General features: G+C 43.4%; 2 protein-coding genes across 2 annotated transcripts in view; one reads left to right on the top strand and one right to left on the bottom strand.

Annotated features, from left to right (window-relative positions):
* The first annotated feature begins 12525 nt into the window (after positions 1-12525).
* Positions 12526-12876, top strand: sem1 (SEM1 26S proteasome complex subunit). The gene has a single exon (XM_038713217.1). The coding sequence runs from the start codon at positions 12528-12530 to the stop codon at positions 12738-12740; it is 213 nt and encodes a 70-aa protein (XP_038569145.1). The 5' UTR covers positions 12526-12527; the 3' UTR covers positions 12741-12876.
* A 5096-nt stretch (positions 12877-17972) lies between these two features.
* LOC119891947 (B-cell receptor CD22-like) overlaps positions 17973-25732 on the bottom strand; it is an 18808-nt gene continuing 11048 nt past the window's right edge. Inside the window, exon 5 of the mRNA XM_038703997.1 lies at positions 17973-18211. Coding sequence (XP_038559925.1) covers positions 17973-18211 — 239 coding nt within the window. The remainder of the gene's footprint in view (positions 18212-25732) is intronic.

Here is a 25732-nt window from a genome sequence, read left to right as displayed (position 1 = left end):
TCTTATAAATAATATGGTAAGGAAATATTATCCTGTGTCATAAAATTCATTTCCCAGCTCCTGGACCAAGGATTGAATTCATTATAAAGTTTATTTCAGATCCTTTCATGAGACACTCGTCCCCCAGAGGACAAAAGAGGACGTTTAACAGTCAATATTATCCTGGAAGTATTTAGTTAAGCTGCTATGATCACTATGAAATGTTGTTTAAACTGTAAAACTTCTTATTGTGACAACGATTAAAAACAACTTTTCCTTTCCTTTTATCAAATGCTTAAAATCAAGAACTGTGTAACTGTATTTCGTATTTATGAAAATAGTTGATATTTTGGAAAGATGTTTGATTAAAACACGTGCAAATAGACTTTAAGACAGTCCAAGAGGTCCAGTCCAGAAAATCTCCGTGACTCCAAAGTTTTCTTTGTCTTATAGCAACTTACTTAGCCATATTCACGAGTTCCCGCGAACCTTCGGTGAGTTTACCTTTTTTTTTGTTTGTTTGAAGTTATCAGACTGTTTAATTCGTGCAGCTTTTAATTCAGAAAATAACCAAGTTTCTTTCAAAAAGCATTTATTTCAGTTCGAATTAACTTTCACTAACCTACTCCCAACGACAGAGTTTGGAGGCTAATCAACTGAGTCAAGAACGACAGCAGTAACCTACCAGAGAGCCAAGCCAGGGCTAACAGCCCATTTACTGCAAGTTTCCCTCAACCACCAACCAGACGGAGGACTCCGGGGAATCCCCGTTGGCAAAGACCAGCTTGAGCCGGCCGTGTGGCGTGCTGAGCCAGCTGATCGTGAAACTTCCACACTGGACAGTGGGGGGAAACAACAAGTAGTAAGGCAAAACAAACTATATTTTGTTGCCAAGTTGATGTCCTTTAGTCCCGAAACACTAGCTCAAGTTAGTTATCTTATTATAACTTGCATCCATTCGTTCTCTTACTCCATTAGTCATATCCTTTCCCAAACTAACTCCACATTTAACCCTATTACTTCAGTTCTATCTCACTGATTGCATCCTGGTTGTTTAGTCATTATTGTTTTATTTCTTTGGTATTATTTACACTCACTTTGTATCCACTTAGTTAGCTAACAAATTCTCACTTTGATCACAGCAACTGTGTTTTTGTACTCTTTACATTGACTTTTTTTTTTTTTTTATTCATTTAGCTGACGCTTATCCAAAGCAACTTACAACAGATATATATGTCAGAGGTTGCACGCCTCTGGAGCAACTAGGGATTAAGTGTCTTGCTCAGGGTCCACATTGGTGGATGGGTCACAGTGCAGATTGAACCCGGGCCTCTTACACCAAAGGCATCTTATCCATTGTGCCCGGGTCACTGGACGGAGGATTCACTCTTTGAGACTGACTGATTGATTAAACTGATTTAAAATAATTGAACAATTAATAACTAACTGATCACCAGTAATAATTGTTGGCAATTATTAGCTTTACCCAAGGAGTCCTGAAGGCCTTGGGCGGACAGCTATTCAGGTGGTGCCCCAAACGAGTGCTTATGATATAATATTTCCAAATATTATTATTCATTAATTCATTAAGAAAGTGTAGGTTCACTATAAGAAATAGCTTTTAAAAATCCTGATATAATATTTCAAAATATTATTATTCATTAATTCATTAACAAAGAGTACTATCACTACACTTGAAATAGTGAAAGTCATAGGAAAATGAAGGCTCAGTTACCGAGGGGACAAATCAGAGGCTGCCTTGGAAAATGATGCTGCCGAACATGACATATTTTTTAGAACATGTTCTCTTGTTGAGCAAATTGGATATATTCCTCCAAAAGCAGTTCATGTATTGAAAATAGTAAGAGGCTGCACCACTCCAGAGCAACGGGCAGGGGATCACTGGTCACTCTCCTATCCAACACAACTGTAAACACGGTCATAGAAGCTACTGAATGTCTCATTAAAGAAAACGTTGCTGCGGAGGTTAAAGAGGCCAGCATGTATTTCATTCAAATTGATACAACACAAGACATAACAGACAAAGACGAGTGTTCAGTGATAATTTGTGACGGATGTGAAGACACAGGAGAGAATGATTGCACTGGCGAGTCGTCTACAGGTCAGGGTTTTGTTGATTTGATTAAGTGTGTCCTGGAGAAAATGGAACTTAATATAGCTAAATGTGTTATATTATTATAATTCCACGGACGGAGCCGCTAACATGCAGGGGGAATACCGAGGATTTTCAGCACTATTCACCTGCACAGGTACACATATGGTGTTATGGCCATGTACTGAATTTAGTAATAATGGACGTTACTGGTTGCATTCTATCGAGCGCATCACTTTTTTCTTTGTTGAACGTCATCGCTGTTTTCCAGAGAGATTCATATCAAAAGGATGAATGCATGGGAGGATGTGAGCAAAGATGTGCCGCACAGGCGGCTGTCAACAACGTATTTCCCAATGTTTTGCTAAAAACAGAGGACTGTACACAGATTCCCGCCCTGCTTAATCCTCAGAACTTCAATGGCTTGAAATGTAACGGTGTACCCAGGGCTGGACTGGCCATCGGGCATTTCGGGCATTTGACCGATGGGCCGACGTGCTTTGTGGGCCGGTACATACTTGAATTAATTATTTAAAAAAAAAAATTTTATTATTATTATTATTTTGTCTGAACTAAATAAAACTCGCACATCGGGCATTTTCTTCTTTTGTGGGCCGATGTTTTTTTTGTTTTTGTTTTTGCAACGGTATAAACTATTAAAGGTGGTGGATTGGCCAATTGGTCATGATCGACTCTGGGCTGGACCAATTATAGCCGAGGAGGTCAGATGCACCCTCCCCCTTCAACGGATCAGCAATGAGCAATCACATATTATTGCTGCTGAACAAAAATGGAGAACAAAAAACGTAAAGGAGGCGCCGAAAAAATTAGGGCCAAAAAGAAACTAGCCCTTCAGGCAGATGCTGCCAAATGTGCTAAAATATCACAGTTGTTTGGTGGTGGCTATAGTGGAGCTTCCACTTCAGTAAAATTAGCAAGTGATGGAGGCCAGCAGGTAGAAGAGGGAAAGGGGAAGCAGGAGGAGGAGAGACCCGAGGCGGCCGCTGGTCCAAGTGGCAGAACTGAACTTGAGGTAAGAAGTTATGAGCTGCAGTCTGTATCTGGGTCAGATTATAAACCAAGGTTAGGTGCAGCCTCTCTCAACCCGTAAATAAATGCATCCATCGATGATCCGGTTCTAATCCGCGCTCATATAGTTTTTTTCTCTCTCTCATCAAAACCGAATATGTTCATCAGTGGTACAGACAGTCTACATCAAGCAGAGACACGTTTGTGTGTTTGAATGTGCGCGAGCCACAATGAGTAACACAATATTAACAATCTAGTAACTATTATTAACTAACAAGAAACTCTGATTAACTAGTAAGTAATAGCGCACAGGTGAAAGTGGTACTTCACTATTAATTAACTAATCAATTAATACTTTTTAATACTCTCTGGGAAGTAATTACTGGCAGCTACTGGCAGCAGACAAAGCTGTGTGTTGGGACCACTTGAGTAACACTCTATAAATCTCTATAAATCTAAGAGGAGACCAGAGGAGTGTCCCTCATACAGGTAAACAGAGGTAAGTTTTAACACAAAAATGTTGAAATGTGTTGTAAATACTACAATGTTGGCCCTGACTGCCTATCAATAAGTAAGTTGGGTCTATACTCATTTTGATATTATATTCCTGGTTAGCACAAGCTAAGAAATCAATATACTTTATACTTCCTTGATGTTTTGACATGTGTACTTCCATGGTCAAAATTACTATTTCAAAAAAGAACATAAAAGGTAGGTACTGCCAACACCGTACTGCAGGTACTGTAATATAACTGTGTGGGGTTCACAAAGTTAGCCCTTCCTCCAATCTAAATGTTGTCTATATGTTGCCACCTAATGAAATCCAGGCAGCAATTTTGTTTCCAGAAAAATGTTTTGGCAAAAATTCACCAGCCACTGTAGCTAGTGGTTTACCAAAGTTACTGGCCAATATGTGTGAAAGCATCTGAAACATTAAAAGTGGTTTTCTGCATTACTGAAGGATTGAATCCTCTGAACATCTGTGCAGATTTGGGGGACCAATTCTAAATAAAACTGCCTTTTCATCATCTACTGTAACTGCTCAGTGAACTACAGCAGCAGACTGTGAATATGAAGCAGGCAGAGTTGAAGAAAGATCAGCAAAATAAATTAAATTAGCTGAATTTAACTCACATTTCACATTAATTGTGTATTTAGATGTCTTCCAGCCCAGCCTGTTCTCAGCTGCACAGTGATACTCTCCAGAGTCAGAGGACTGAATGGGGCTGAAGACAAGCTGTGGTTTATTAATGAGAGGATGAAAGTTTTGATATCCATTCCACTTGTACCAGGTATAAGTAGCTGCTGGGTTAGCATCACTGCTGCAGGTCAGAGTCACTGAACTGCCCTCCACTATCTCAGCAGAGGGACTCACTGACACAGAGGGAAGCTTTGGAGCATCTGGAGGAGAAAACATGAACACATTTAACATTTAATTTCAAGATGAGGTTGAGTTTTCACAAAACAAAGCGGTGGTGCAGCTTGATTTCCTCCTTTATCAGAAACAGCATGGGTTTCTGTTACCATGGATACAAGCTGGACACTTCGATACAGTAATACAGTACAATAGGTTAAAGGCTCCACCAGATGGTGTCATGTCAGTGGAAGACTGGATGTAAACTCACACACTGAAGGAGAGCGGAACTTCTCATATCCTCCTACAGCACAGGAAAAGCTGCCTGCAGGATCAAAGTAGGCTGAATAAGAATAAGATGTTTGTCCACTAATGTTCTGTCCATTCTTGTACCAGACGTAGTAATGATGACCAGGTGAAAGACAACTGCTGTGACACTTCAGCTCTGCCCAGTTAGAAGACCCCTGAAATCTGCTCACCTGCACCTGGAGATCTGAATATGTGAATAAGGAACAAAAATCTTCACTTTAGACTGAACTGTCAACATAGAAACACAGTAACCTTCATAAGATGTTGAACATTTGGAACTAAATAAATAAATATTCAGATGAAAATGTTACCTGTGACAGACAGAGTGACTCCAGGTGAACCAGTATATGTCCCACCTTGATGGTTTGTTATGAACCTGAACTTGTACTCAGCTGAGTCGCTCTCTCTCAGGTCTGAGATTCTCAGAGTGCAGCGGTTCTTATCACAGCTATAAGTTACACGACCTGAATACTCTGACTTTGTTATCAGATCCACAATTTCATCACCTTTAAACCAGAATGTTTTCTCAACTGTAGTATCGTTGCCATTTATTCTGGATGGGTATGTGTAGGTGCAGCTCATGTCCACAGTTGATCCTTTAAAGGCACAGATCTCAGTATAAGTGTAAGTCACTCCCCAGCCATTCTGACTCTGTACCACTGTAACACAGAGCACATCAGACACAATTAACATTAATAACAGACAAAGTGGATCAAACTACCAATATGGTTTGAGGGAAACGTAACCTGGACAAGCTTCAAAATCCTGAATTATCTGCAGTCATTGTCACAGAAAGTTTATAAGATGTTTGTCATATTTTAATGTTGTGAAAAGTTGGGTTTCTGCTTGGGTCCATTCATTCAAAAAAATCTAAACAAAATGCCTGAAAAGCTTATGTGTCAACACACAAGTAATCCAAACAGAAAATTAATAAAATGACATTTTATACTCTTTTCTGGGAGAAAGCAGCAGAACAGTGGTACATAAAATACTCACAGATATTCTGTATCATTCTTCTTCCAAGGCACTTCCTAACTCCTGTTCTAATTACTTAATGCTTTATGACTTTTGATGTTATTTCTGAATAAAACCAGGGTGAACAGAGAGAAGTCTAAACACAACGTCTTGCTCAGTTATACACAGTCAGTGCAAAGGAAGATGTACACATGCTTTCTACAGTTCATCTCTATGTGCACTGAGGCAGGACAGTCTGAAGGTGCAGTGAAGTGAACAGGAAAGTATCAGACCTGTGACCTTTAATGCAGTTTACTGACCGGGATAAGAGGAGAAATATAAATTATTAGAGAGTCTGTGCTTTTCTTGGTCAGTTCTCTCTCTTCACTCTGCGGTCAGGTTGCTGCTGAGTTAAGTGTGACAGCTAAAAATTAATGCAGCGCACTGAGGTGTGGGAGAGTTTCTAGCAGCTAAACATAAGATAACAGAAAACTGCTATCAAGATCTCTGACTTTAGCACCCGCTGAATGAGGGTAAATTGTTGGCAGATCGTCAGACCATCCGCCATTTTGGCAGACAGAGAAAACGTTCAACAGAAAGACACGTGTAGTAAGTTTAGTGTAGCCTATTATGGTGATCGGTACACACCCCTGCCTCACACACAAGACACACAGAGCAGTCAGCTCAGGTAATATCTGTGGCGGTGTTTGAACCAAACTCAGCAGTGGAAGAGGCCCAGTCCCTCCTGAGTGACAGCCGGTGAGCTTACCAGCAGCACCGGCCAGACAACAGGAGGGAACGTCTCGGGTTACGTATGTAACCCTGGTTCCCCGAGAAGGGGAACGAGAGACTGCGTCGGTTACGACACTATGGGAACGCCTCTAGGCGAAGCAGGTCTGAACGTGAATGAAATCACTCCAATCCTATTGGCCTGTTGCTAGAATGGTAAGGTGTGACGGAATAACCGGAGGAGTATAAAGCACACCTGTACACACTAATCATTAGCTTAAACTATGAAGCAGGCGCTTCAGGCGGGGAGAGAGGTGCGGCGGACCGACGCAGTCTCTCGTTCCCCTTCTCGGGGGAACCAGGGTTACATACGTAACCCGAGACGTTCCCCTTCGAGGGAACTCGAACTGCGTCGGTTACGACACTATGGGAACGAGATACCCACTAAACCGTGCCGAAAACCCCGCCTGCCCCTGTGTGCAATAAAGTGGCACTACTAAGAGGAGAGCGCACGAGTGCCAGGTGCCGAAGGAAGGTCAAGACTGCAAAACCGAATGAATGTGTGCGGAGTGGCCCAGCCAGCCGCTAAACAACATCCTGCAAGAGGCCCCGGAAAGGAGGGCTCGAGAGGCCGCCTTGCCTCTGGTAGAATGAGCCCAGGTGAAGGCAAACCGCGCACCTGATAGGCCAGGGAAATAGTCTGAACAATCCAGTTGCTAATAGTATGTTTGGATGCAGGGAGCCCGGCCCTGGGAGACCCAAAACACACTAGCAGCTGGTCAGCCTTCCTCCAACGGGAGGACCTCAGAGTGTAAATACTCAGTGCTCTGACAGGGCAGAGCAGATGAAGTCTCCCGTCCTCCGCCGTCACATGAGGTGGAGGATGAAATGCCTGCAGCACTGTGGACCCTGCCGCACAAGAAGGCACTTTAGGGATGTATCCTGAACGAGGGTGCAGGATAGCCCTAATATTCCCCGGGGCAAACTCCAGTCTTGCGGGGAAACCGAAAGCGCTTGGAGCTCCCCCACCCTCCTCAGAGAGGTGATAGCAAGGAGAAAGGCCATCTTGAGGGTCAAGTGCTTAGCCTCAGCTGACTCCAGGGGTTTGAAGGGGGCCTCAGCCAACGCCCCAAGAACCACTGCCAGATCCCAAGTGGGAACCTTGGACCGAGTCGCAGGTCTCATCCTCCGGGCACCACGGAGGAAAAGTACAACCAAGGGAAGTTTCCCCAAGAACCCCTCCCTCAGAGGGGTGTGGAAAGATGAAATAGCTGCCACGTACACCTTGAGGGTGGAAGGGGAAAGACCAGCAGAGAACCGGTCCTGGAGGAACTCAAGTACCTGAACCACCGGGCAGGTAACAGGGTCCACCGACCACTCCCTACACCAAGTGGAGAAAACACTCCACTTCAGGCCGTACATCCTCCGTGTGGACGGGGCCCTGGAGCTCAGGAGGGTCTCGACTGCTCCGGCTGTTAGACCCGCCTCTAGGTACTGTGCCCCCTCAGGGGCCAGACCCACAGTCGCCATATGGCGGGGCAAGGGTGAAGAACCCGGCCCTGCGCCTGGGACAGCAGGTCTCTCCTCAGAGGGACCCGCCACGGCGGGCCGTCCAGGAGCGACATGATGTCCGAGAACCACACCCGGGTTGGCCAGAACGGGGCTACGAGCAGTAGGCCGACATAGTCCTGGCGGACCCACTCCAGAACCCCGGGAGCAGAGCGACTGGGGGAAAAGCGTACAGACGTAGCCTCGGCCACGAATGTACCATGGCGTCCAGACCCAACGGGGCTGGAGGAACGAGAGAAACATAGCGGGCAGTGCGTAGTCTCTTGAGACGCAAACAGATCCACGTCTATGGGGCTCGAACCACTTCGGGGTGAAGTCTCCATTCCCCGGGCCTCAGCCCCTGCCTCAACAGCAGGTCTGCTCCCTGATTCTGCGTCCCCAGGAGATACATCGCCCTGAGCGATAGTAACCTCTGCTGGGACCACAGGAGGATCTGACGCGCCAGTCTGTCCAGAGGGCGCGAGCGCAGACCGCCCTGGTGATTCAGATAGGCCACCACCGCTGTGTTGTTCTCTTCGGAACGAACCAGGACGTGGTGGCCTTGGAGATCGGGCAGGAAACTCCTTAGAGCCTGGAACACCGCCAACATCTCGAGACAGTTGATATGCCACTCGGATTGATGCACCTGCCAGGATCCCCTTGCAAAGCGGCCGTCCATGACCGCGCCCCAGCCCGTGAGGGAGGCGTCTGTTGAAAGAACCAGCCGGCGACAAGACCCTCCCAGCACGGGCCCCTGGGACAGGAACCAAGTTTCCTTCCAAACTGATAGGGAACGAAGACACTTGTGCGTAACCCAAACCAGACGGAGAGGATTCCCCTCGGGGAAAAACCCTTGTTCCTTAGCCACCACTGCAGGGGTCTCATGTGCAGCAGTCCAGATGGTATTACGCTGGACGCAGCCGCCAGGAGACCCAACACTCGTTGAAAGTGTTTCATAGTGATGGCGTGGCCTAACTTCACCCCTTTCACGGCAGCCAATATGGTGTCGACACGTGCCGGAGACAATTGTGCCCGCATCGTTGTCGAATCCCATACAACCCCTAGGAACGTAGCCCGTTGGGTGGGCGCCAGCACGCTCTTCTTTGCGTTGAGCCTCAGCCCTAAACGCCGCAGACGAGCCAGAACGACATCTCGATGCCGAACTGCCAACTCTCGAGACTGGGCTAGGATGAGCCAGTCGTCGATGAAGTTGAAACCCGGATGCCCCGGAGCCTCAGCGGGGCCAGTGCTGCATCCATACACTTGGTGAATGTGCTAGGGGAAGTGCCAGGCCGAATGGAAGAACCCGATACTGGTAAGCCACACCCCCGAAGGCAAACCTCAGGAACTTCCTGTGAGAAGGACGGATGGAGACCTGGAAATAGGCGTCCTTTAGATCTATCGTGACGAACCAATCCTCAGATTGGATGTGCGTCACGGTGGCGGGGATGATGAGCATCTTTAACCTGAATCTCCTCAGAGACCGGTTAGAACCCGCAGATCCAAAATAGGGCACGCAGCCCTCCGTCCTTCTTGGGGACTATGAAGTACCGGCGTCTCTGTCTGGGGGGGAGACACGTTCCACGGCCCCTTTCCTCAGCAGAGTACAAACTTCCTGTCCCAACACCGGACCTTGCTCCGGGCGGACCACAGTCCAAACCACCCCCTCTCTTCTGTTGAATTTGGAGGGCGGGTTTTGAACTGTAGTCGATACCCATCTATGGCAGTGCGCAGGACCTGCGGAGAAATGTTCGTCAGGCTCCGCCAAGCGTCTGCAAAGTCTGCCAACGGAACCAGCCCCTCGGGGCTGGTGGTCGGTGTCTCGTGTGATCTTCTGGTGGACCCCTGAAGCCCCAGAACGGCAGGGGGGAGCCGCCGAAGATCCACGGTGAGTGAGTTGGGATGCCGTCCACCTGCAGACCCTCGGGGCAGGCAGTACGGCGCGGACTCGGTGGTGGCAGGTGCGTCCTGAACGTGTAAACGGCGGGATAACATCACCTGTTGCCACGGCGGAGGGGACCTCGGTCGGCCTCCGGGGGGGGGGGGGGGGGGGGGCAGGAGGGGAGAAAGACTCCCTACCCCGGTCTTCCCTGAGTTCCGTCGGGACTGGATGACGGTCCTCAGATCGCGTCTCTCAGACGGCTGAGGGTGAGAGCGCTGTCTCGCTGCCCCAGCTCCTCGGGGGGCCCCCGAGAAGCGACACTCTGCTTCCCTCCTCTCCGTAGGAGCTCGTAGAGGGAAGGGACCTACGCCTGGCAGCCTCAGCTGCCTTGGGTCCAGACCGGCGAGGGAGGTACTGGCGGAACGCTTCGCACTGCGTCTAACGCTTCGTGGTTCTGCGAAGCTCCGCCAGATCTTCCTCGGAGGGACCCCCCCTCTGAACCATCTCCTGTAGCAGGTCGGCTTGGTAGGCTTGAAGCACCGTGGTGTGCAAGCTCGCACCTGCCTGGCCCGCTGGCATGTACGCCTTCCCCACAAGCGTGGATGTGGTGCGACATGGTTTGGATGGTAACGCCGGCTTCTCCAGGGAGGACGCAAGTCGAGGGGAGAGATAGCTCGCAAGCTCATCCTCCACCCGAGGCATCCTCCCATAACCACGGTCCCTAACCCCCATCACATTACTGTAGTTCAGTGATCGGGGTGTGGAAAGCCATGTAGAGAAGGGTCTGCCCCATGATTTACTCAGTTCATCATGTAAATCAGGAAAGAATGGCAGAGACCGGCGTGGAGGTGGCGTGTGGTGCTTAAGAAACCTTTCATCAAGCTACCACTAGCCTGTGGTGTCTGCTCCTCCCGTGGCCAGTTGATGTTGAGCTTAGCCACGGCTCTAGTCACCACCTCCAGCAGCACATCATAGTCGGGCGCGGCCAGATGACGCCGCCCCGACACCCGGAAGTCATCGTCGACTGCGCTGAGCACGTCCGCCTCCTCGGAGTCGGATTGCTGCAGCGCCTCCGGATCCAAAACCGCGAGCGGGAGAAGCCGAGAACGGGCTCCCGAACGAGGAAAGGAAGCGTCGGAGCCAGCGGATGAAGGTCGGGAAAAAGCCTCAGCCGTCCCGAAATCCTCCGACAGATCACGCTGTGAACCCATGAGTGAAGCCGCCGGGCCGCCTCAGCGGCCGCAGGGCCCGCACCACGGGGAAAGCACATCCGGCCATACTCGGAAAAGAGAGCCATGCTGTACCTCAGTACCCGCACGGAAAGGGCTTCGCAACGGGCGCAGGCAGCCCCCTCGAGAGCTGCCCGTGCGTGCTCCATCCCCAAACATGAGAGACACATCTCATGAGAATCTCCATCCGTGATGTACCGAGGGCAAGAAAAAACACACCTTCTGTACATCTGGTTGCCGGACATGCTGGTAGACTTCTTCTTCAGGTAAGACATACTGCTTGTAGGACTGGAGCTTTCTTCAAACAACATACAGAGCGCCTGCTGAATAAAAAAAAGCTAATGATGAGTGTGTACAGGTGTGCTTTATACTCCTCCGGTTATTCCGTCACACCTTACCGTTCTAGCAACAGGCCAATAGGATTGGAGTGATTTCATTCACGTTCAGACCTGCTTCGCCTAGAGGCGTTCCCATAGTGTCGTAACCGACGCAGTTCGAGTTCCCTCGAAGGGGAACTAACTGACACTGTGACATCCTACATCAGTTTTTTAGAGGACATTAGTGTGCCGACTAAAACCTTCCGCACATACAACAACCAAAAACCCTGGTTCACATAGAAACTCAGGGAGCTTCGTCAGACCAAAGAGGAGGCCTTCAGAAGTGGGAACAGAGTCCTGTACAACCAGGCCAGGAACACACTGACTATAGAGGTCAAAGCAGTAAAGAGGAGCTACGCTGAAAGCTAGAAAACAGTTTCATAGCCACCAACCCTGCATCAGTGTTGAGAGGCCTGCAGGACCGCCTTCAAGCTCCTCTGGTTCAAATAGGCTATCCCCTGTTCTAGTGTTCAAGTCCCCACAGATTAACACATTTCCTGTGGTTTTATAATGGTTAATTTCTTCCTAAAGAATAGAGAAAATATCTGGGTTGTAGTAGGGGGATTCTAATTGAGGTATATAGATGGCACACATGTAGACATGTTGCTCAGCACAAAGCATCTTTGTTGATTTTCAGAAATATACAAGATTCTTCTTTTTTAATTTACTGTAATGTTCTGGCTCAGTTCTGATTTACACCATATAATCATCTTGTATCACTATTCATTTAGAATTATATATATATATCATGCTAAACTATTATCATGTGATATCTTTAAGAGGTCTCTGATCTTCTACCATGTAGCTACAAGAGGCGAGAGCGGGTTTAGCATATGTAATATTTATTTGAGGTCTTTTGTCTCTCTCTCTCTCTCTCTCACCTCTATAGGTTCATTTGGTTCAGTGGTGGAGCTCAGAGTTTTCTTCTTCCTGGATTGAGTCCAACAACAACAAATACAAATTTTAACATGATAAAATTCACAAAACTAAAACTAAAAGAAGTTTGAAGAATAAAAGAGCGGACATGTCAGACAAGAAACAGACCGTGGACCTGGGCTTACTGGAGGAAGATGACGAGTTTGAAGAATTCCCAGCCGAAGATTGGACGGGGCTGGATGAAGATGAAGATGCTCATGTTTGGGAAGACAACTGGGATGATGACAATGTAGAGGATGATTTCTCAAATCAACTGAGGGCTGAGCTGGAAAAACATGGTTACAAGATGGAGACGTCATAGCGGCTGACAAGGCCTTTCAGTATTCAACGACATTGGATATGGACATTTATATTTGAACATGGTTGACCACACACCAACTGAAGAGATTTGATGATGTTGATTTGTTTCTCTCTTTTTTTTTTTTCTTTTTTTTTTTGTAAAAAAAATTGATAGAAGTAAAGTGTTTGGAGAAAAAAAAAAAAAAAAAAAAAAAAAAAAAAAAAAAAAAAGAATAAAAGAGCGGTGACTGAACTGATGGATTGTAATTGTTTTACCTCATCCACAGATTCAGGAGAAGCAGAGTAATCAGCATCAAGACCACCAGAGTCAACCTGATGATATTCATTATTATTGATGAATTCCCTAAAAATACAGACAGATGTAAGGTCCCTCATTAGCAGGATTATATAAATAAATCACTTTGCCAGGTGATTCTGTCTGTTAGTCAGTCAGTCAGTGTGATCCACCTCTGACATGATGGAGGAAATGCAGACAGGACATTTATTTTCTTATGTGAGTGAGAATGTGTCGATTTTTACATATTAATATGTGAATCAGGTCTGGTGCAGTAAATGTCTGTGTATACAGGTGAATGTAGAAAACTTACCTGCCACAACAATCAGATGTAAGGTGGAGTTATGACGTCCTCTTCTGTTCTGGGCTTCACAGTAATAATTCCCACTGTGTTCAGCTCTGAAGTCAGTGATGGTGAAGTTCTGTCCTGATGCTTTTGGTGAGTCTTCATTCTCCTTGTACCAGGTGTATTTAGCTGCTGGGTTAGCATCACTGCTGCAGGTCAGAGTCACTGAACTGCCCTCCACTATCTCAGCAGAGGGACTCACTGACACAGAGGGAAGCTTTGGAGCATCTGGAAAAGATCAAATAAATGAACAAAAATGAGGACAGATTTGTGTTGTGCTGAAATGAGTAATAGTTTTGAGTGTGGAAGCATCTGAAACTTTGGAGATGGTTTTGTGACTGGCAGCAGGCAGAGTTGTGTGTTGTGGCCTTTTGAGTTATACTCATTAAAATCTTAGAGGAGACCAGAGGAATGTCCCTCATACAAGTTTATGAGTAAACAGAGGTAAGTTATATCACACAAGAATGTTGCAATGTGTTGTAAATACTGCAGTAATGGCCCTGATTGACTATCGAAAAGCAGAGTTGGATATACAGGTATATACTTAGTGATATATTACTGGTTAGTACCAGATAAGATACACTTTATGTCATTTATGTTTTGACATGTATTTGTCACAATTGCTATTTAAAAGAAACATACAAGTGTTTCTGCTTTACTGCAGATGACTGATGATGGTTGGACTGTTATTTAATTACATGGGGTTCAAAACCTTAGCCCTTCCTACAATCCAAACACGTTTGCCTCTTAACAAAATCCAGTATAGTATATGAACATACAGGTACATCTCAGGTACAAATTAGAATATTGTGTAAATAAAAGATTTTTTAGACATAAAGTGAAAAACTAAAAGCCTTTTATGTTTTAATTTTCATGATTAGCAGCCTTCAGAAGATTGTCAAGCAAAGCCGATTCAAGAACTTGGGGGAGTTTCACAAGGAGTGGACTGAGGCTGCAGTCAGTGCATCAAGAGCCACCAGGCACAGACATGTCCAAGAAATGAGCTACAATATAACAGAACTAATATTCTATTTTTTTTTTTTTTGATTTCCATGAGCTGTAAGCCATAATCATCAAGAGTAAAACAAATAAAGGCCTGAATTTCACTTTATGTGTAATGAATCTAGACTACATTCACTTTATGACTTCAATTATGGGGAAAAAATAAACATTTTCACAATATTGAAATTTTCTGAGATGCACAAGTAATTTTGGGGATATAGAGTCGATAACAGGACAGAAGCCTGTGGCCACGCCAGATGTTGGATGCTGGATGTTGTATTTGTGTGGGAGCATCTGAAACTTTAGAGGTGGTTTTCTGGATTACTGAAGGTTTGAATCCCCTGAACATCTGTGCAGATTTGGCAGACCAATTGTAAATAAATCTGCCTTTTCACTACTGTAGCTGCTCAGTGAACTACAGCAGCAGACTGTGAATGTGAAACAGGCAGAGCTGAAAGTGCATGATCAGCAAAACATTTGACTGGATAATTAAGCTTTAAAAAGTTATTGTCTGCTTGTAGCCTTTTAAATTTGCTGTGTTTTACTCACATTTTACATTAACATGGACTAATCCAGATGTCCTCATTCCCAGCTTGTTCTCAGCTGCACAGTAATACTTTCCAGAGTCAGAGGACTGGATGGAGCCGAAGACAAGCTGTGTTTTTGTATTGCGAGGAAGAAGGTGGTTTAGATTGCCTTTCTCCTTGTACCAGGTATAAGTAGCTGCTGGGTTAGCCTCACTGATACAGGTCAGAGTCACTGATCTGCCCTCCACTATCTCACCAGAGAGACTCACTGACACAGAGGGAAGCTTTGGAGCATCTGGAAAAGATCAAATAAATGAACAAAAATGAGGACAGATTTGTGTTGTGCTGAAATGAGTAATAGTTTTGAGTGTGGAAGCATCTGAAACTTTGGAGATGGTTTTGTGACTGGCAGCAGGCAGAGTTGTGTGTTGTGGCCTTTTGAGTTATACTCATTAAAATCTAAGAGGAGACCAGAGGAATGTCCCTCATACAAGTTTATGAGTAAACAGAGGTAAGTTATATCACACAAGAATGTTGCAATGTGTTGTAAATACTGCAGTAATGGCCCTGATTGACTATCAAAAAGCAGAGTTGGATATACAGGTATATACTTAGTGATATATTACTGGTTAGTACCAGATAAGATACACTTTATATGTCATTTATGTTTTGACATGTATTTGTCATAATTGCTATTTAAAAAAAACATACAAGTGTTTCTACTTTACTGCAGATGACTGATGATGATTGGACTGTTATTTAATTACATGGGGTTCAAAACCTTAGCCCTTCCTACAATTCAAACATGTTTGCCTCTTAACAAAATCCAGTATAGTATATGAACATACAGGTACATCTCAGAAAATTAGAATATTGTGTAAATAAAAGATTTTTTAGACATAAAGTGAAAAACTAAAAGCCTTTTATGTTTTAATTTTCATGATTAGCAGCCTTCAGAAGATTGTCAAGCAAAGCCGATTCAAGAACTTGGGGGAGTTTCACAAGGAGTGGACTGAGGCTGCAGTCAGTGCATCAAGAGCCACCAGGCACAGACATGTCCAAGAAATGAGCTACAATATAACAGAACTAATATTCTATTTTTTTTTTTTGATTTCCATGAGCTGTAAGCCATAATCATCAAGAGTAAAACAAATAAAGGCCTGAATTTCACTTTATGTGTAGTGAATCTAGACTACATTCACTTTATGACTTCAATTATGGGGAAAAAATAAACCTTTGCACAATACTGAAATTTTCTGAGATGCACAAGTAATTTTGGGGATATAGAGTCGATAACAGGACAGAAGCCTGTGGCCACGCCAGATGTTGGATGCTGGATGTTGTATTTGTGTGGGAGCATCTGAAACTTTAGAGGTGGTTTTCTGGATTACTGAAGGTTTGAATCCCTGAACATCTTTGCATATTTGGCAGACCAATTGTAAATAAATCTGCCTTTTCATCATCTACTGTAGCTGCTCAGTGAACTACAGCAGCAGACTGTGAATGTGAAACAGGCAGAGCTGAAGAAAGTGCATGATCAGCAAAACATTTGACTGGATAATTAAGCTTTAAAAAGTTGTCATTGGCTGCTTGAAGCCTTTTAAATTTGCTGTGTTTTACTCACATTTCACATCAATAAAGACTGATTCAGATTTCTTCCTCCCCAGCTCGTTCTCAGCTGCACAGTAATACTTTCCAGAGTCAGAGGACTGGATGGAGCCGAAGACAAGCTGTGTTTTTGTATTGCGAGAATGAAGGTGGTTTAGATTGCCTTTCTCCTTGAACCAGGTATAATTAGCTGCTGGGTTAGCCTCACTGATACAGGTCAGAGTCACTGATCTGCCCTCCACTATCTCACCAGAGAGACTCAGTGACACAGAGGGAAGCTTTGGAGCATCTGGAAAAGATCAAATAAATGAACAAAAATGAGGACAGATTTGTGTTGTGCTGAAATGAGTAATAGTTTTGAGCGTGGAAGCATCTGAAACTTTGGAGATGGTTTTGTGACTGGCAGCAGGCAGAGCTGTGTGTTGTGGCCTTTTGAGTTATACTCATTAAAATCTTAGAGGAGACCAGAGGAATGTCCCTCATACAAGTTTATGAGTAAACAGAGGTAAGTTATATCACACAAGAATGTTGCAATGTGTTGTAAATACTGCAGTAATGGCCCTGATTGACTATCGAAAAGCAGAGTTGGATATACAGGTATATACTTAGTGATATATTACTGGTTAGTACCAGATAAGATACACTTTATATGTCATTTATGTTTTGACATGTATTTGTCATAATTGCTATTTAAAAAAAACATACAAGTGTTTCTACTTTACTGCAGATGACTGATGATGATTGGACTGTTATTTAATTACATGGGGTTCAAAACCTTAGCCCTTCCTACAATCCAAACACGTTTGCCTCTTAACAAAATCCAGTATAGTATATGAACATACAGGTACTTCTCAGAAAATTAGAATATTGTGTAAATAAAAGATTTTTAGACATAAAGTGAAAAACTAAAAGCCTTTTATGTTTTAATTTTCATGATTAGCAGCCTTCAGAAGATTGTCAAGCAAAGCCGATTCAAGAACTTGGGGGAGTTTCACAAGGAGTGGACTGAGGCTGCAGTCAGTGCATCAAGAGCCACCAGGCACAGACATGTCCAAGAAATGAGCTAGAATATAACAGAACTAATATTCTAATTTTATTTTTTGATTTCCATGAGCTGTAAGCCATAATCATCAAGAGTAAAACAAATAAAGGCCTGAATTTCACTTTATGTGTAGTGAATCTAGACTACATTCACTTTATGACTTCAATTATGGGGAAAAAATAAACCTTTTCACAATATTGAAATTTTCTGAGATACACAAGTAATTTTGGGGATATAGAGTCGATAACAGGACAGAAGCCTGTGGCCACGCCAGATGTTGGATGCTGGATGTTAGAGCTGAAGAAAGTGCATGATCACCAAAACATTTGACTGGATAATTAAGCATTAAAAAGTTGTCATTGTCTGCTTAAAGCTTTTTAAATTTGCTGTGTTTTACTCACATTTCACATTAATAGGGACTAATTCAGATGTCCTCATTCCCAGATCATTCTCAGCTGCACAGTAATACCCCCTCTAGAGTCAGAGGGCAGGATGGAGCTCAAGATAAGCTGTGGTTCTTTACTGGGAAGATGAAGGTTTGGATTTCCATGATATTTATACCAGGTATAAGTAGCTGCTGGGTTAGCATCACTGCTGCAGGTCAGAGTCACTGAACTGCCCTCCACTATCTCAGCAGAGGGACTCACTGACACAGAGGGAAGCTTTGGAGCATCTGGAGGAGAAAACGTGAACACATGTAACATTTCATTTCAAGATGAGGTTGAGTTTTCACAGTGGAGCATTTTAAATGGACAATATTTCATATGAACATAAAGCGGAGGTGCAGCTTGATTTCCTCCTGTATCAGAAACTACATGGGTTCTTGTTACCATGGATTCAAGTTGGACACTTTGATACTGAAGCAATGGACTGAAGGAGAGTGGTAATCTTTATGTCCTTTGTCCATTCTTGTACCAGATGTAGGAAGGATGACCAGGTGGAAGACAACTGCTGTGACACTTCAGCTCTGCCCAGTTATAAGACTCATAGACCTGAAATCTGCTCACCTGCACCTGGAGATCTGAATAAGGGAAATCTTAATTTTAACATACACACAATCAAATAGAGATGTGAGTAACCTTCATAAAGTGTTGAACACATGAAACTAAATTAATAAATATTCAGATGAAATTGTTACCTGTAACAGACAGAGTGACTCCAGGTGAACCAGTATATTTCCCACCTGGTTGGTTTGTTATGAACCTGAACTTGTACTCAGCTGAGTCGCTCTCTCTCAGGTCTGTGACTCTCAGAGTGCAGCGGTTCTCATTAAAGATATACGTCACCCGACCTAAATACTCTGACTTTGTTTTCAGATCCACAGTTTCATCACCTTTAAACCAGAATGTTTTCTCAACTGTAGTATCGTTGCCATTTATTCTGGATGGGTATGTGTAGGTGCAGCTCATGTCCACAGTTGATCCTTTGAAGGCACAGATCTCAGTAGAAGTGTAAGTCACTCCCCAGTCATTCTGACTCTGTACCACTGTAACACAGAGCACATCAGACACAAAAAAACATTAATAACTGAATTTAGCAATCAGTTAGTGGATCATACTACCTATAGGATTTAGTTGAAATGTAATGTGGACAAAATCCTCAATTATCTGACTGATTATCTGCAGTCATTGTCAAAAAAAATTCCTGAACCAAAATAGACAATTTTACAAGGTGTTCATCATATTTTAATGTTACTTCTGGGTGTTTCTGCTTTTGTCCATTCATTCAAAAAAAATTAAGCAAAATACCTAAAAGTGCAGCGTATTTCAACACACAAGTAATCCAAACAGAAAATGAATAAAATGACAAACTTTACTAGAATAGAGTAGAACAGCAGTAGGCAACATCAAAGACTCATAGATGTCTGTATCCTTCTTCTCACAAGGTCATTTCTAACTAAAGCTTTATGACCTTTTTATGTTATTTCTGAATGAAACCAGGGTGAACACAGGCACAGAGAAGTCCAAACACAAAAACTTGCTCAGTTATACACAGTCAGTGCAAAGGAAGATGTAGCAGACCGGTGGTGGAACATAAGGTTTGAGATTAGGGGTGTGATGAAAAACTATGGTCAGGAGAACAAGACGAAGAATAGAAGATATAAATAAGAAGATATTTTCACAGCATTTTGAAGAAATATTTGTTAATGAAATATATGGGTGGGGTCTGGGGGTCCTCCCCCAAAAGATTTTGAGCAATAACCTCTTAATTTCCTGCATTCTGGAAACATTTTCTGCACCAATTTATGGTGGAAATTTCTTTATTTATATAAAGGGAAACAAATTAATTTGGCAGACAATAATTCAAAATATAAAAGTATAATGGAATATAATGCAGTAATCAGCAGCTTGTAACTTTTTTGGACAATGCACAGGTGTTTCTTCAATATTTAAATTGCATTGCATGTTTTCTTATTGTGCAAATAAAGCTTACTCACAGCATTTTGGTGCATATTTCTTGGTGCAAGCTATTTTTCAGAAACTATATAACAAATTATCCTCTCAAAAAGTGGTGGGACATGTCCCCATTGTCCCCAATGTTCTCTCTGTTCACTCTGCGGTCAGGTTGCTGCTGAGTTAAGTGTGACAACTAAAAATAAATGCAGCGTACTGGAGGTGTCAGAGAGTTTCTAGCAGCTAAACATAAGACGCAGAAAACTGGTATCAAGATCTCTGACTTTAGCACCCGCTGAATGAGGGTCAATTGTTGGCAGATCGTCAGGCTACATTTTGACGGACAGGGAAAAGGTTCAACAGAACGACACGTGTAGTTGGTTTAGTGTATTATGGCGATTGGTACAGACCCCTGCCTCACACACAAGACACACACAGAGCAGTCAGCTCAGGTAATATCCGGTGTTGATGGAGAATAACTAAGTTTGTCTATTAGATGGAAGAGGCATCACTTGGTTTTATTTTCGTTGGCCAACTTTTGTATTGAAAGGACTGTTTTTGTTTGCTTGCTGGGATCCAGAAGAGGTTTTTGTTGAGATATGAACTTTTGCGGAAATTTGAACTGAGATTAAGACTCATTCATTGTGGTTTAACTGTGGGTTGTGTTTTTTGTCTTCTGGTACCAGTAAGTTACCTTTGAAATATCTGGCTGATTGTTAGATGAGGTGAAATTATGTCATGTACTGAAAGACATGCACGTATAATGTTTTTTGTGTTTAAAATTTGTATGACAACATTATTTACATTAAAATATGTCTTATTCCTTCATTTAGTCTGTCTTGGTGCAGACTAAAAAACTTGCTTGTCACAGTCAGGCAGTGAAGAAAGTTAATTTTGGACACAGAGCATGGAAACATCACACTGAGATCAGACAGTAGGAACTAGCAGGGGTTTCGTTCAGATGAAGATATGACAGAAGTAGTGTCAGAAGGACTTCACTGTGTGAGACCAGTAGGCTATCCCTCTAAAAACCTTCACCGTGATAAAAGTAGCTGCAGATAGGAACTAATCGTCCACCATCTTCTGCAACCAGAGTCAACTGTCGAACACATTAAGGCAACAGGTTTCAGCAGAGAAAGGATTAACAGTCATGAATAAAACCCCAAATATTCTCAGTTTACCGCATGTAAAAGTGATTAGCACACAATTACCTTGTGTAAAAGACAAGAGTAAAGGCCTACACAAAATTTGATCTTCCTTATATTCATTATAACTGACACAAAAAAAAATAAAAAATAAAAATAACTGACACAAAAACAAACTGTAGTGCATTTGACTCATAACAGTTTAAAATAGCACTGTAGCAGCAGGACAGAGGGTAAGTGACCCTCGACGGGGAGATTAGTGATTGGTGGTTATGTAGGGACTGAACCCTTCTATAGAATTTGACCCCTTGTTTTGTTACCTCAGAATAGTTCTGTACCCTTCTATGGGTTGGAGCTTTATTTTGCAGACTCAAACCCCTCTATGGTACCTAACAGATGTCTGCACATATCCTATATAAGCTATGTTTGATGTACAGAGAGACAGAGTGGCCATCGGGCTGGGTCACTCTCCAAGCTGCTGCAGAGCTTGTAATTGATGCTGAACTCCTTGATGTAATAAACTTTTATGATCAAGAACAGTGTCAAGCGGATTTCTTCTCAACACATCATCGCAGCATTATTGTTCGGACACCACAATATAAAAAACATAAATAACAAATTAACATTCGGCTATTTTCCACATTACACACAAAACCAATGTTTTCACCGTTTCTGGAAAGTTTTCCTTTCACACAACTCTGATCCACTTATTTCCACATGTGACCTTCAGCCTACTTTTACAAGACATACATTTTTACATATTTCCCTATTTTAATGCAATGAATGCAAGTATAGATATTCAGTACCTGACACAGAGAGAAGGAAGACGACAAATCCTCTCGCTGCTGCAGTTAAACTCATAGCTGCTCCTCTCATCTCTCTGTGTGGCTTCAGAGACAATAAAACGTGTCAGGAGATAAAATAATGTACACAGGAGATATACAGTATCAGTCACATCAATAAACAATTCTACTTACAATGAAGAAGGGCGCTGTCTTTAAAGATACCTTTCCTCTGTGGTCCGTGAGCAAAAGACGGATATCTAAATATTAAATGACAAGATTTCCTTCCTCTTTAGATTATTTATGGCCTAAACATCATGAGCAGGATGCCAGTTAACACCAACATCACAATAAAGTAGTGACGATTTGCAAACTATAAACTTAATAAGAGAGAACAAAAAATAGTGTTATGGCCTGTTGGTACGAAACCTGTTTCGGTGCGTCCCACTGACACAAGAACAGGCCATTCAAAAAGAGAAAACTCAATTTAAAATTGAAAAGGTGTATTTGATACATCACTTGACACGTCTAGTGCATCTTTAGACAGTGAAATAACCTTTAAACCAGTATTAGTTCAGAGAGGACTGCAGCAGTATGGGATGCAAAAAGTCACGTGCTGAGCACAGTGTTTATTCAGTATTGACAAAACATGTAAGAAAAGTAGATGAGAAACAATGAATTAAACAGAAATCAGAATGTAAATAAATACTTTTCAGAATTACATTTTGCAGCTCTCTCACTCACAGTCATTGTGACTCTGTGTCACTGTAACACAGAGCACATCTGACAAGATGCTGCTGGAGGTAAGACAGAAAATATGTCTTGCTGTAATTTGGGTGAAGTGACTCTTTGAAACAGGCAGTGGAGGGAGCTCTCAAAGTGAGGAAGCCTGAATGTGCCACAACAAAGGTTCATTTCATCCTCATAGTGACAAGAACCAAGAATGTCAGAAAGCCAAAGCAAAAAAACACAATTGAATTTATTTTGTCTTGATAGCTGGGAAATAAAATAATATTCTAAAAAATAAACAGAAAAGCTGAAATGCAGAACTTTATCACACCAATGTTTCCAACTACAGAGTTGTCACACTGGACTGTCACTTGTTGTGGAAGCTGGCTGTTACTTTATAAATAATAATATATACAAAATAACATTTTCTATAACAACTTTAATCTTCACATTCTGTAATATACCTTTAAAGGGGCATTATGGAGTTTCCTGCGGCCACTAGCGTTGCGGTTCTAAGATTGCAACTAGTTGTGTGCTTGTACACGTGTTCGCTTGAACTCATGAGCGAGCATAATCCGAAACACAACCACTTTCACACAGAAATCCTGCAATAAACGCAGGAACACCAGCATGAAGGCTGTGGCTTTTCACTCAGACATGTTCAGGCACTGTTACTTCAACATTCCCGTCTCAGAGGCAGATCAACACCGGCTCTGTTAACGTTACTTCATTCGGCGCAGCAAGCGTATATTGGCTCAATCCTCCTGGAAAAAAGGCAGAGAGACAGCGGCAATAGACAGGCAGGGAGACAGCTTCACACTATATACTGGAAACTCAGGTTCGGGTCGGAAGCGCCCACAGAGCTGAATCCGACCCGGTGTCCTCACATTAAAAGCAGAAGAGTTGCTGATGCAAGCAAGAGAGAAAACAGTGGTGTGCATCATTTCTGAGTGAGTTTTGAGCCCATTGACAATAATCCAATGAAAAGTTGATATACATACACACACATATACACACACACATATGTGTGTGTGTGTGTGTATACAAATATATATATATGCATGTTTTGTTCTCACCTGACTGTAACAAATACATCTTTAACATTCAACTTTTCCTGAAGAAACACGGCGATGTCTGCTACTCATTTCACACAAATTTAACTTGGGACACAGTTAATTTCAGAATAACTAAACATACAAACTGTTGAAGAACAAATGAAAGGACACTGTATGTTTTCATATATGTAAGTGCTGTCTGTGAGGATTAAGCCTTTTTTGGAAAAGTGAGGGGCAGGTTCTTTTTGAAGAAAAGAAGCTTCTCTGCATTATCAGCTGTGAGCCTGTTTCTGTTTTCATCCACAATATGTGACACGCATGGGGCTGAGAGGTATCTGCGTGACATTTGGGCCAGTGTAGGAAACCGCAGTTTGTTAACGCTCCAATACTGAAGTGGTTTGTCTTCCCGAGAAGTTGTGTTCTCTCCAAGGTATGTCTCTAACTGAATGGCAGCACCCACAGGTGCAGTGCTCAGTGATGTCGATGCTTGCGCATCTGCTATCTCATCTAACACACTGTCCAGAGTGCTGCTGGCCTGGGCCTTGCGTATCTTTCTTGCAAGTGGCTCCCCCATATCTTCCTGTTTGTCCTCCAGACACATTCTGCATCTCCTGTATCTCCTGCAACTGAATGTCGGAAAATATCGTAATAAATTTAATTGATTATTTAGGTTGATATCATTCTCTCATCACATGATCATCACACTCACGCACACACTTTACCTCGGATACTGTTCCAATGCAGTAGAGCGGGTTTTTTCCGTGTCCGTGAAGCGTCTCTTGACGGCTGCAAACAAGGTTCCCTTCATTGTTTTGATGCCATGGTCCTCGTCTGTTTCTTTGGTCAAAAGTTTCTGAAGCACAGTGACCGCAGGTATCACATCTGAAGCCAAAGCATCAAAGGAGCTCACTTTTTATGGTTAACTCCTCAAACGGAGCAAGAACAGATAAAGTCCTTTCTAAAAGCGCCCACTGGTGAGCGGTGAAATTGTATTCTGACCCAAATATTCCCACAGCCCGCTTCTGCTCGATGCCCGCTTCTGCCCTTATTGGCATGTTGAGCTGCATCTGAATGTCTTCCAGGCGGGAGTAGGCTAAGGCAGAATGTTGAAAATGTCCAACTATTCTACGTCCGACTGCCACCGCATCAGCAACACTTCGCTGAGCTAAAAGGCCCTCGTTGACAACCAGCTGGATGGTGTGAGCGGCACATGGCAGGCTATGGAGACCAACATCACTCATAGCCTTTATCATGTTTTTGGCAGTGTCCCGAAGCACAACGTGAACAGAGCTTTTCGGAATGCCCCACGCCTGGAGCATATCATCAAACGCACCTGCTATGGCTTGGCCAGTGTGCGAACCCCGAAAGTGCTTTGCTTGTAGAACGACTGTGCAGTAAATTCTCCATCAATCCACTGCGCAGTTAAACTGATGAGAGACATTGGGCTGACACTGCTAGGCCAAATATCAGTGGTGAAGCCGAGATGTCCTGCAACAGGTTGCTGATATGCTTTTTTACAAAGTCATGCAGCTTCGGTAATGCAGTGTCTGTGATGTGTGCTGGGAATTTCATACTTTGGCTCAAGTACGCTAAGAAGACGACGAAAGCCAGTATTATTTACAACTGACAACGGCTGGTCATCAAGAGCAATGAACTGGGTAAGAGCTTCTGTTATTTTTACCGCCCGTGGGTTGTCTCTGGGCATTTTCTCTCTCTTCTCCAGCGTTTGCTCCAACGTTGGTTGTCGTAGTTTCCCGCTGCTAGCATTAGCAAACTCCTTGAACTCTGTGGTATGTTGGTTCTTTAGATGTTTAATCAAATTGCTTGTGTTAAAGGAGCTATTTTTCCCCTCCTCTCGACAATTTAGGAGAGCATATTTTGCAGTCTGCTCTAGTTTTGTCATCGTCACTTATAGTAAAGAATCTCCAAACGGCTGACATTGCTTCTCTTCCGACGTTACCTGCTCATCTGAGGAGACGTTAACGTTAGCTCACGCGAAAGGTCACGTTGCCGTAAAAGGGTATCGAGTGCTGTTGTATCTGAGTAATTCTACAATTACGAGTACGAGTACATGAGCGCTGTATCGGGTC

Source organism: Micropterus salmoides, unplaced genomic scaffold, assembly GCF_014851395.1.
Source record: "Micropterus salmoides isolate LMB-PRFRI ecotype aquatic unplaced genomic scaffold, ASM1485139v1 Ms_hic_scaffold_1, whole genome shotgun sequence".
Lineage (NCBI taxonomy): Eukaryota > Metazoa > Chordata > Actinopteri > Centrarchiformes > Centrarchidae > Micropterus > Micropterus salmoides.
This window is presented reverse-complemented; position numbering and strand designations above follow the sequence as displayed.

Bases quoted from the DNA above. Each gene is read 5' to 3' on its own strand.
- sem1 (XM_038713217.1), top strand. From the start codon at position 12,528: ATGTCAGACAAGAAACAGACCGTGGACCTGGGCTTACTGGAGGAAGAT.